We start from the raw sequence: 13320 nt of genomic DNA, 5'->3' as shown, positions 1-13320 counted from the left end.
GTAACGTGTAGCGTGACATGAACCCAAGATCCCGGTTGAGGCCGTCCTCATGGGTGCGGAACTTGGCTATCAATTTCTGCTCGACGATTTTGCGTTGTCGTGTGTCTCGAAGGCCGCCTTGGAGTACGCTTACCCGAAGGTCCACCGACCTTCGGGTAAGCGTACTCCAAGGCGGCCTTCGAGACACACGACAACGCAAAATCGTCGAGCAGAAATTGATAGCCAAGTTCCGCACCCATGAGGACGGCCTCAACCGGGATCTTGGGTTCATGTCACGCTACACGTTACCCCACCAGCGAACAAATGTTATCTGTTTTTAATATAATGGGTCAGTTGCTGGCTCTCTCTGCCTTCCGGATGTTTCTGCCTCTCTCTGTGTTTTTTTTTTCTCTGTTTTTTTTCCCTGTTTGTTTTTTTGTTGAATGTGTATTCGGAGGTTCTGCAGGTAACACCTCTCTGTCTGAACACGGTGATTGCCTTGGCAACGGGCAGTTGCAGGGGCAGTCTGTAAACACCATGTATTATTGTTCAATATGTATAAATGCGTAGGCTTCAAGGAGATCTTGAAACATTTGCCTGAGGAAGGAGAAAATCTCCGAAAGCTTGTGAATTTAAAATAAAATTGCTGGACTATAACTTGGTGTTGTAAAATTGTTTACAATTCTCTCTCAAGGGGTGAGGCAAGGTTATCCACTACCACTCATCTTATTCAACGTCTTCATCAGTGTTCCGTTGGATATCATCGTAAGAGATGGACTTGGAGAGGCCGATAATGCAGTGCGGTTCAGGAATGAGCAGGCCTTGCCTGATAATGCAAGGTCAGTTTATCTGAATATATTTCCACTGCTCCAGCATATCGCTCATAATGCATTGGGAGCATGATGGGGGGTGGGGTGGGGAGCGGCATGAGGTCAGGACAGAATTTTGGGTGCCAGCAGTCAAGGAAGGGCTGCCAGTGGGTGGAGGTGGCGGAGCAGCAGAGGGAAGGCGTAAGACCACTGGGAGAAAAATTGCCTCTTTTTAAAAAAAAAACAGGGCCTCCCACTCTGCGCCGGTTCTAAATAGGATTAGCATCGTAATATCGGCCCGAAAGTGCGGCACTTCTGAGTGTATTGCAGCATTTCTTTTTGCAGATTACATTGATGGTAGGTGCCCTCAAATGAAGTAATAATGTCTTTACATAGCTCAAGAAGGGATCTTGTAGGTACTGATTGGAAGTTACAGAGGGCATATCTGTTCCAATTTTTAATTTATACTAATGTGGGTGCCAACTTCAGCTTGGTCAGAGTCCTTCAACAATAACTTGCATTTATATAGCGTCTTTAAAGTAGTAAAACGTCCCAAGGCGCTTCACGGGAGAGTAATCAGACAAAAATTGAATCTAAGCCAAAGAAGGAGACATTAGGACAGATGACCAAAAGCTTGGTCAGAGGCAGGTTTTAAGGAGTGTCTTAAAGGAGGAGAGAGAGGGGGAGAGGTTTAGGGAGGGAATTCCAGAGCTTAGGGTCTGGATGGCTAATAGCATGGGCAACAATGGTGGGACAAAGGAAGTGGACGATGCAAATGAGGCCAAAGTTGAAGGAACGCAGAGTTCTTGGAGGGTTGTAGGAGGTTGTGGAGATAGGGAGGAGCAAGGCTATGGAGGGATTTGAATATGAAGATGAGAATTTTAAAATCGAGGCGTTGCTGGACCGGGAGCGAATGTAGGCAGCGAGCGCAAGGGTGATGGGGGAATGGATCTTGGTGTGAGTTAGAATACGTGCAGCAGAGTTTTGGATGAGCTTAAGTTTATGGAGGTTGGAAGATGGGACGCCAGCCAAGAGAGCATTGGAATAGTTGAGTATGGAGGTATCAAAAGAATGGATGAAGGTTTCAGCAGCAGATGGGTTGAGGCAGTCGATATTATGTAGGTGGAAGTAGGCGGTCTTTGTGACGGAGAGGATATGGGCCAAGCTGAGCATGGGCAAAGGACATTTTGATCTATCTTCAACGACAGCAATGCTACAATGTAGGTAATATTTGTGGCGTATAAGATGTTTTGGAACAGTTCTCTTTCATAGTTCAGAACTCTTATACATGTAATAGAAGAACTTCCTCTGGCTACATAAGAAATCCAGGACCAAGCAAAAATGAATGATATTAATTAGATTATGAAATTAATTAGCTTAACAGAAAAAGAGGAATGTAGTGCAAATCCAGAAAAAAAGTCTGTGATAAATATTTATCTAATTCTGTGGGTGGGCTGAAAACAAATCAGCAAGGGAAGACACTCTCATTGAAACACTGAACATTTGGAGAGCAAATGAATGTAGTTCCTCAGATCAGCCTTTTAAGTAGTTGTGAATATTAGTGGTAATGGTTTGGAAATTAGGTTGAAATTGGACAAAAGCAATTGTCAGTAGACATAGATTTTCTTTTTCATTTGCTAGCAGTGAATTCACACAAATGGCTGCTGGATTTGAGATTAAATCCTGGCAAACACAGCAATTCGAACTTTGCTTTGAGTCTTTGTTTTATGTGAACAAATAAAAATCATGTGAACTTAGAAGATGAAGATTCTGAGGATATTTAATAGCATTCCTGGTAGTTTTAGGTTAATAACTCTGCATAATATTAAGTCAAGAAACTTGTATCCATGATTTTGTTTTTACATAAAAAGCAAACAACATTGAATGTAAGAACCTGTAAAGCTGATTTGCTTTTTTAAATTTTCTGCAACATACCTTGTTTATAGAACAGGTTGTTCTATAACAGCTAGTTTTTTCTTCTTATTTACTTAGTCCATCACATCTTTCAATTTTCCCTTTTTAATTTTTTTTTGCTACCAGTGACAATGCAATTTAATATGTACAGGGCACAGAATTTCCAAATAGTTAAATGTAGATGATATCTTGATAAAATTGCAATAACTATAGGGGTGTTTTCACTTTCCCAGCAGGGAACTGTACTCAAAGGGAGCATGGGACAAAGAGGGCAGCCGCAACACTGTAGCCCCGATTCTCTGACCTGCGCTCCCCTCAATCGCAAGTCCCAGCTGGGGGCAAAGGGATTGTGGAATCACACCATATGTCATAATTATTAAATTACTTGCTTTGGCTAAAAATCATGCTTTAGTGGAAATTTAAAGGGATGAGGCTGGTTATAGTGTGGCCACATAGGGAGCAAATGTCATCACCCATCAATGAACAAGAGCACACCCCTATGGTGGGCAATACCACTGATAACCTCTCCTGGGAGAAAAACAGAGCCGAATACTTATTAAATCTGCACATAAAATATTTAAACAGTACTTCAATATTAAAAAAAACAAATACCTGAATATTCATGGCTTATTCTAGCCTTATGTTCAGACGATAGTAATAAATCAGTCAAGCTTTTACCCTTATGGTTTATGACATCACCTGAACATTCTGAATGGATTACTGCCTTGTAGTCACTGTCTGACATCATTATTCTCAAGATGCCTGGCAATTATTGATAGGCAGTGCTGATATCGAAGTTGCTGATGGTACACTATAATACCACCATCAGTAAAAAGATTTTAAAATTGGGTGACCACTACTAGGTTTTTGTTGCAGTTGCTAAGTTGGTCATTCTCAAAGATATTCTACCGTTGAATTCACCAAAGGTTACTCAGGAGCATTTTTGCTGAAATGGTGGTTGCCATATAACAGTGTATTTTAACCAGTCAGTGTTGTCGAAAGCATTGTAGATGATGGCTATGCAACGCTGCTGGTGGAACATGGGGTACTTTGGGTGCTACCGATGCTGTGGTTGGTGCTGCTGTTCTCAGATGCAGGTGCATTAGTAGCAACAGGCTGTTTCTTTTCAGAAGGACCTACAAGGCAGAAACAGGTAACAAACTAGTAATAACAATTTTACCAGCAAAAGTATGTCATGAACCTGTATACAAGTTTGCACTATTTCTTTATTCACCTCCAAAAATGCTATCAGTTTTAATTTACCAGTGTTAATTTACCAGTGTTAATTTAGCCACGTGTTCAAGTGGGAGGAACCGCAAAATTATGCTTTAGCTGAAATTTAAATGGATGTGGCAGGTTGTGGTTGCAGCCATATAGGGGGTAAACATTCTCAGAGCCTTTAGAAAGGTTGAAAATGCACTTTAGCCCCTTGGCAGGATTTACTAAGATTGAAGGAGGGAAATAAATGAAAGGAAACCGAATGTGGAGGCACAAACTGGAGTCTGTGCATAAGTGATGGATGATACAGCACCTGACCTCCTGTTTCATGGCTGGTGAAGTGGAGGTGTTGCTGACTGAAGAGGATTGTTCTGTTTGACACACCAGGACACCCTCCTCTGAGGACAACAGTGCACCATAACTGGCAGGAGTTGGTGGCCAGGCTCAACAGTGTGTACACTACCTGCAGGATCTGTGAACAAATGCAGAAGAGGATGGCACACTTTAAGGAATCTGGCATGGCAAGACTACCCAACACTACCCTGTGTTAGGCAGATGGCATAAGACTGTATGCTATAAAGTGTTACCGGTTCCACATTTACTGCTCACCTATGTCAAAGTCCTCACACAAACCTACAGATCTTTCATTGTATCTTGTGCAGACTTCAACAGTGCACACATTCAAGATGCAACTTACAATTGAGAGTCTTGCCACTCTCCCATGAGCATCACACCTCAAATCATTGCAACACAGTCATTATACATGTATCACACATGATACCCCAGTTGACATGCAGGTTGGGCACAGGTTTGTAATTGTGCATGTGCTCCTTTAATTTACAAAATCTCGACTACTTTTCTGATTACACAAGATGCACATAATTCAATCACAACCTGAAAAAATATCTTTCTGATGAAGCATAAGTGGCAAAGGCACATCTCCTCTGACATGCCCAAGTGGGTCTGGTAACAATGGGTCAATGCAGACTATTTCAAGTGCAAGTTGACCTGCCTTCAATCATTCCTCTATAAATTCTCCTCATCCTCAAAGTCCCCAAGAGCATGAGAAATTCCCAGAGGAATGTCCATTTTACACTTGAGGCTGCTTAAAATGAGTTGGAGCTCCCTGAAGTGCTACAAAATGAAAATACACGCACACCAATAATTGCAAAAAGCAACAAAAGAATAAGTATATCAAAAAAAACCAAGTAAAAATTGCAATTATCTGAGGAACAACCCAAAGCAAGCACAACACAGATTTAAGAAAGCAAAACTCAAAGGCCAGGAAGGGTCTTCCACTGTGACATTTTTGGGGCCTTGCATTTTTTGGACAAATCTTCGGAAATCCGAGTCAGTTGAATTTTTGAAGTCTTAATGAGGCGTTAGCACATTTTCAGTGAGAACATCCTGTGATCCCGGCCATAGAAAATGTGGCACAGAGTAGGCACAAGGCTTACCTCTGAGATTTTTCTCACCCTTCCTCCCAAAGAAACTGTGAGCTCCTCATTTGGGGAATCACATAGACTATGTTGTACTATTCTGTGGTGCCAGTGCCATTTCTGGGTATTCTTAATTCAGTGATAAGGATATTGTACTATGCTCCGGCAAGCAGGAGATCAGATCTCTGGCCTCTGAATACTGGGTTGACATTCAGCGGGGTACTTGCATCTGATGGGAGTGGCGTGGCGAACCCCCACTGTATCTAGCCGGTTCTTTTGGTAGGGAGTTGTGAGTCAGGCTAACGACCTGTTCAAGTTGAAAAAGAGGTCTCTGTTACGGAAACAATCTAGAGCACAATCTGCTGGATGTAAAAGCAGTGGAAGAAATGGGTTGCTTCATGTGCCGCTAGACATGGAAAAAATGGAAGATATGGTACTATCTGGAAACCAAATAGTCAGTGTTGGAAACTGATGTTGAAAACTGCTGGTAAGAGGTCAAAGTAAAGGTATCTATAATATTAATATACTGTGAAGTTGGTACTCACCAGTGTGTGAATAGATGTACCACAGAGCTGCAGTCAGCAATGCTCCAATGACAAAAGCACCAAATGCAATTCCTAATACAGCTGACATCTCCAGTCCCTGGAACACAGGGGGATCTAAAACACAGAAATGAGAACGGCTTAATTAGAATCAAGTTACAAAATTTAAATTACACCAGACTAACATCGAAATATTGATTAGACAGTGCATTAATAAAACTTTTTTATAGGAATCTAGGCATGCAGATTGGAGCTGCTACTAATTGGAAATTTCCATAGAAATATCCATATTAGCGAGAACATTTTTCTTTAAAATATGGGAATTTAAGAATTATTTCAGTATTGGCATTACAGGTATTAGCTATTTTAAAAGAAGCATTACCTCAGCCAACTGTATTTTCAAAAAATATTTTGAATAATTTCATTTGTTCCCTTTTCTTTCTTGCTATTTGTTTTATTGCTGGCTGTTTGTTCTAAGAGCCACCCACCTAGTGTTTCAATAAAGACATCACAGCTGCTTCTTGGATAACAGCTACCAATGTGCAGAATTATGTTTCTGTGGTCAGATACCACCTGAACATTGAGTGCAAACTCTTTCGCTTCATGAAGGCCACAGGGTCGATAATGAAGAGCCCTGATGCCCATATGGGTACCATGTGCAATTCTTTGTACTTGAGGGGATCATGCCACCTGATTATAGCTGTGCTGGTGCCTCCTTTCCATGGGCAAAGGAATGAAGATGTTTCCCCATGCAAACATAGTAGTCGTCACTTCCCTAAAATGTATGCACTACACACTGTCTGATACGGCAGATGTTTCCTGGGGTGGTTTAGAAGGAGGCAGTAAAATGAAACTTCATGCTACAGTAACCTTTATTTCCATGGGAACAGCCTTCCCGGATCCAGATGTTATGTACAGGTTATTGTGCAACTGATGGCATAACTCTGTGACGGTCCACCTTGTGAAGGTCTACTCTGACATCTCCATGTCCAGAAACAGGTGCTAGCGTAAGTGTAGTAACAGGTGTGGCCAAAAAATCTCCAGGGTCAGGTCAAGGTTAGCAGTAACCAAAATTAATGGTAAAGGCACACAGAAGATAGGCACTAAGAGAATGCACATGGGTGATTCATTTAGTTTTGTATGTATTATTTAGTGATTGATTTGGTAAATTTGGATTTGATGTTGGTTTTTATTTTGGGGGAGGAACCAATCTGTGTTGTCAGAAAGAGGATGATGTGGTGGTCAGTGAGAGGAAAGGTAAGGAGCGTGGGACTGTTGGTGAATGGGGACATGGAGTTGAGGTTACTGGTATCGCTCATGAATAATCTGATCATGTAGACCCCTTCTTTTTGCACTTCCTCTTCGTGCTCCTGCTCCTCAGCTGATAGGTGGTGGCAAGGGCTGTTCCCTCATAACCCTCATAATGGCCAAGTTGTGCAGCATGCAGCATACTACCACAAATCTCAATACCCGCTCAACTGAGTACCGCAGGGCTCCTCCAGAGCGGTCCAGGCAGCGGAAGCGTTGTTTGAGGATGCCAATGGTCTGTTCTATAATGTTCCTTATGGCAGCATGGCTCTCATTGTAGGCCTGCTGTGCAGGTGTGCGCGGTTCCTGACCAGAGTTATGAGCCATGTTGTGAGGAGATAACCCTTGTCGCCTAGTAGCCAGCCTTTGACTTGCTATGCTGGTTCAAATACGGAAGACTGCTGCAGAATGAAAGAATCATGACTGCTGCCGGGAAACCGGGCATTCACCTGCATGATGCACTGCCTATGGTCGCACACCAGCTGCACATTGAGGGAGTGGAATCCCTTTCTGTTGATGAATATGGCAGAGTTCAGATGAAAAGCATGCAAGGCAATGTGTCAATGGCACTCTGCACCATGGGGAAGCCTGCAATCCGTGCAAAACGTCATGCTCGCTCTTCCTGCTTGTAGAAGGGAATGAGATGTACGTGTTTCTCATTATAAAAGGGGGATGGGTGGGGGGGGGGGGGGGGGAAGGAAAGAGACTGTGAATGGCCACACGGGCACGCTGGGGTGGAAAACGGGTAAGGCGAAATATGTGCCGACCTAATTTTGGGAGGCTGGAGAGGACAATCACTCAATTAAAGGAAGGGTAGGCATGCTCTTAGTTTGAATGTAGGGACCAACTATAATCCCAGACATTTTAGAGAGGCTGAGGCCTATGAAGAAAAAGTTAATGAATATATTGAAAACAAGAAAAAAAATTGTATAGTTAGGGTTAAGCATATTAGTGTGGAATATGTAATTTTTAACTTTTTATAATACAAGAATCTTTATTTTGATTCCTGCATATTTGAGTTTGTGAGAAAGAAAAGTGGTGAACAAAAGATTTTTGAAAGAAGATTTTGAGTGATTTGATTGCTTCAGTCCTCAATTAGAAAGTTGGAATTTGTTGTTTTTTTTAATTTTAGCAAGTCAAGAAGTAAGGCAGCTGAAGGGTGACGGCACACACGGAATGTGCATAGTTGTAACATTTTTATAAAACTTGGAAATCTCCCATGACACTGCTCACAGCAAGTCAGAGGATGTGCTATTTTAGAAAGAGAGAAATTATACCGCATAAAATGCAATGCATTATTCTTCTGCTAAAATAATCGTGTTGTCTTGTTGTAATTCATGTTAAGTAAGCATTGGGTTCATACAGATGTCAGTGAAGAAGCTGCAGACATCCTGGCTCCAGCTTTCCTGCAGAGATCTTTTGTTCTTTTATATTTCCTTTGAAACATGACACAGAAAATTTAGGGTGATCCTTGAAGTGTGAAGGACAGAAAATGTGTTCTAGCTGTAAAGCTTTTATATTATAGATATATACAAATAGATATATAGATAAACAGACAAGATACCATTTTCATTGGGAATCGAATGGCAAAAAGATTGGTATGCAAATACTTCATAAACAGTGTGCTGCATGAAATATATTGGTCCAGCTGATTTAAAAGAGCAAATATTGTATTTTAGGAACTTGCATACGTGTAAGAGTTGAAGCTGTATTTTCTCAAGCATCCTTTTCCTCCACTTGACTTCTTGACTTTAAAAGATTTTACTTTTTCTATAATAAACCAATCTACCATTCACTATATGAGAAACTTTTCAACTCCGGTTTAACAGCCCAACGAAGGTACTAACCTTCTGGCCTGCAGCTTGTGGGGTCTAGGGATTTGGGACAATCTAGAAGATAAAAATGAAATAATTGATTAATTTAACAACCCCTTGCAAGCCTTTCTAAGTATATTATTAGTTTGTTGTACTTGTCATTATAATTTTGTTTGTACATAAAGTTTAAAAATCAGTTACTAATTCTGAAGATCTTAATAGTACTGATATTTCTAGTTTGATCTTATAGACCAGGCAAAATGTTTTAAAACAAGTGATCACATGGTCTAACTACTGCTGTCACCATATGCAGTTTGGATGAATGTGAACTGTTTTCTGTTAGTCAGGTTTAAAATGTTAGCAATTGCACCACAAGATAATTACAGATGAGGAAGGCCATTCAGCCCATCTTGGCTCTTCAGTCCAGAATGCATCTAAAATCCCTTCATTGCAGCATATAACTGTTTCTTAAAAGATTACTAGGTTTTTGCCTCCACTACTTTATCCAGAAGTCAATTCCATGTATTGATCTTTGTATGAAGAAAATTGTCCTGGTATCAGATTTAAACTTGTAAAAGGCAAATTTAGGACTGTGTGCCTTGTTCTACTCTTTCAATTTAAAATAATTTTCCAGACTTACTTTTTCCTGACTGAGAGTATTTCCTAGCCACGAGGTAGAAATCAAAAGATTTCAAAAGGTGGAGTCAATCTGTACACAACTGAAAATATTGCACGGATGCAGAGAGCCTGTACTCTACAATCTAGTATTGCTACATAGGTGGTGTTTCTTACTTTACAGTCTGTTTATATCTCTGCAAAACCGCTTAAGTGTTGACACAGTTAAGATCTGGTTCTCTGTGGCATTACACCACACTTTAATTTAAGGGGAGAAGAGTCTACCACTGGGGACCAAAATTAAAACTTAAAAGAACGTACTATGCACTTCCCACATAATATGGACACTGAAGCTGCACATACAATCTACCCACATTTAAATGCAGCTTTGACTAGAGAAATCCAACAAACTACTGCTTTTGATGTAAGGATAACTCTAGTCTGTGCTTAACCTTCCACTTAAGCCACAAAACAGGCTGATCACATCCTTTATTTGCTTCAAGGATTTATTTCTGAAACTGATTGTATAGCTCACGCTTTTTCATGTATGGTTTGAGCTGAGAGTACAAAATGTCACTAACACTCCCAGTTTTCATTCAAGTAGAAGCTGTTATGCACGATGTCAGGCATTTTGAATTACTTTGTTCCATATGCAGTTGTAGAACAATCAGTGTTTGTTGCTCAAAAGATCAAAGTGGTTCCTCTCAGTGATTGACGGGAACTTACAAACAGTACTTGCAGAGATACAAACAAGTACGTGTAAAGCTGACTGGATTGTTGGAATTCTGAGATATGGAGTGGCAGAGAGCTTTAGGGAGGGAATTCCTGTTCTTAGGGCCTAGAAGGCTGAAGGCACAGCTGCCAATGTTGGGCCGAAGGAAGTGAGGGATGCACATGAGGCCAGAGTTGGAGGAACGCAGAGTTTTCGTTTTCGGAGGGTTGTAGGACTGGAGGAAGTTACAAAGATAGGACGGGGTGAGGTCAAGGAGGGATTTGAACATGAGGATGAGAATTTTAAAATCAAGACATTGGTGGACCGGGAACCCATGTAGGTTAGCAAGCACAGAACTTGGTGCGTTAGCATACAGGCAGCAGAGTTTTAGATGAGCTCAAGTTTGTGGAAGATGGGAGACCGGCCAGGAGAACATCGGAACAGAAGAGAAAATACAGTAAGTTCCCACTCTTAATAACTATTCAGTAATCCATGCTAGAATTGCACGTGTGCAGATGATAGCAAGGACATCATTGAGCTTGGCTGTGCTGTCCCCATGGGCAAACGGCCTGCCAACAATCACTGATGAGGCTCACACATAAATAACCGCACCAAGAGTGTGGTGCTCATGTAGTTGCACCACAACTGGATTAAATGGAAAGAGGAAATTCATGGAGAAAAAATGGTGAGAGGAATTGGAAGAAACATCTGGACAGGTGTATTACATTTCTTTTGTTAATGGTATTTCCATGGCTAAAGTAGATTCTCTTGAAAATAATTAATCTTTGGGACTGCATGTTTCATAAAGCCAAAGTATTCACTCCTGGTGCCAAACTGGCTATGATGAAACTGTGCTCTTTAGTACACTAACGGGTATAATTTCAACCTTGTTAACCTGCTGCTTATTCTGAAAATGGTCAATTAATATAATTGTTCAGTCGATGAGAAGATGTTAGAATATAACTTGCTCATGGTAAGTTGTTGAGCCAGCAGTTTTGGCAAATGGGCTATTGGCATTATCTGAGTTTTAAATCTTGTGGTTGTTTGACAGCCTTAAGCAATTGTGAAAGATACATATTCAATTTCCTTCATTCCTTGTTGTAGTTCAAAGGAGATGGAAAGTATATCTCGTTCAGCCTTGCTGCAGTTTATCAGCTGTTCTTGTACCATTGTACTGCATTCTGTGTGGAGATGGAGTGTAGAGTGGTAATTAGACAAACTCTCATTTTTAAGTTTTAAGTTGCGGGTGCTCATCCAGGTTTATTATTATTATTAATAATGAGAGTTAGCAAAGTATCACAGGCAAAGTTCTTCCTTACTTTTTGTATATCCAAGGAAGCATAAGTTAAAAATTTTGTAATCAAGTGAATTCTGCTGCATTGACTGCTGTTGTTTAGCCTTTACTTTAAATATAAACCCAATTCATAGTTTATAGCCTAATTCACATGGTCTGATAACGTGTTTATTGTTCTGCTATTCGAAGGCTATGAGAACACAAAAAGGTTAGTGTCAATTCAGAAGATTAGATGAAGGGTGGGAGGAGGCTCGCGTGGAGCATAAACACCAGCATAGACCTGTTGGGCCGAATGGCCTGTTTCTGTACTGCAGGCTCTATATAATCTAAGTAATCTATTACAGTAAAAAGGGTTCCCAAGAGTTCGCTTACAGAAGTGGTCTTTGATACTGAGCAGGAGAAAAATATTTGAATAAAGCACAAGAAAACACGAGAACTAAACATTTTGGAGCGCTCCTGAACGGCATAAAAACTAAATATTGATGCTTTCATGACATTTCAACTATGAAAGAAAATGATTCTAACTGTGTGACTCAACACATTGGGGTAGAAACTGGTACGCGATGCACCTGTTTCTCAGGCACTAAATATCAACTTAGCAGTGGGACAGCCTGCGTCCAATTTGCACAGGTGTTGGTCCCGCTGCTAAATTTGTGGGGCCCTTTTTTTAAAAAAAAAGGCATCCTCCCTGGCCTTAGGACCCATAAATATTTAAATTAGGGGCCTTATGCCTGTTGAAGGACCCCATCAAGGAATTTGTCAGCGAGGATTCTTTAGCAGCCCCTGTGGTCGGCAACAACAGGTAGGTGAAATTTTTTTTAAAAAACGTTCCTGTGGAACCGGAGTGCTCCCCCAACTTCATAGGAGTCGTGATCATCCCCTGTTCCAACTCCCTCCTTCTGGGATTTACCTGAAGGCCGCTTGTCTCACCAATGAGGCGCGACATTGATGTCTTCACTCATGTGAGCTGCCTGTGGAGGCGTGACTAGTGCCAACAGTCCACACCAAGTACGCTGGTGAGGCCTGAGGACCAATATTATCGGTCCTTGGGCCCAGACCAAAATCTACCCCACAATATTTTTTTAAATTACACTATTTCAGAAAGCGCAGATTCCCTTTTTGACTTTAATTGGCTTCGAATTGAATGGCCTACTTCACCTCAGTCTCATATTTTTAAAAAAATGTTCTATTGTAACTTTAGAATAGGATGCAAATAGTTGTAATGAGTTTCAAGGCCCATCTTGTAATTCATTGTAGATTTTTTTTTTGGTCTGTGGTATCTTGGGAGCTGGGCAAACAGAAACAGGAAACAAGAGTCTAGGAAAGGCTCAGCTCATGCACAGCTGCAGAGAGGGAAGGAAAAGCTGCCATAGGAAAGATACAGAATATTGTAAAACAGGAAGGAAGATCAGATTTCGGGTCTGCCTGACACAATAACTTCATAACTATAAACAGTTCAACACCAATCCCTTGTACAAACATTTTTTTTCCAAGTATGTTATGTACAGTATCTTTAGATGTATTTGTCAGCACTTTTATAGCTACACAAATGATTTGGAGAGAAAGTCACCAACTCAAGGTCAAGTTGGGGTTTGCAAATATAAATATATATGTGCGCTTGTGGAAGTTTGAAAAATTAAAGTAGATATCAACCATTTATTTTTAACCCCATTTTT

General features: G+C 40.8%; 1 protein-coding gene across 3 annotated transcripts in view; it reads right to left on the bottom strand.

Annotated features, from left to right (window-relative positions):
* Positions 1-2552: 2552 nt before the first annotated feature.
* LOC137300625 (transforming growth factor beta receptor type 3-like) overlaps positions 2553-13320 on the bottom strand; it is a 109023-nt gene continuing 98255 nt past the window's right edge. The window contains exons 13-15 of one of the 3 annotated variants that reach the window (XM_067969813.1): positions 9057-9098; positions 5905-6018; positions 2553-3838 (exon numbers count right to left, since the gene is read on the bottom strand). In XM_067969813.1, the coding sequence (XP_067825914.1) occupies positions 3720-3838; positions 5905-6018; positions 9057-9098 (275 nt within the window). In that variant the 3' untranslated portion in view covers positions 2553-3719. Of the gene's footprint in view, positions 4393-5904; positions 6019-9056; positions 9099-13320 lie in introns of all 3 variants that reach the window. The other 2 variants (XM_067969812.1, XM_067969814.1) reach the window with 2 other exon arrangements.

This window comes from Heptranchias perlo, chromosome 31 (genome assembly GCF_035084215.1).
Source record: "Heptranchias perlo isolate sHepPer1 chromosome 31, sHepPer1.hap1, whole genome shotgun sequence".
NCBI classification, from domain to species: Eukaryota; Metazoa; Chordata; class Chondrichthyes; order Hexanchiformes; family Hexanchidae; genus Heptranchias; species Heptranchias perlo.
The sequence above is the reverse complement of the archived record's forward strand: the minus strand, read 5'-3'. Positions and strand labels throughout refer to the sequence as shown.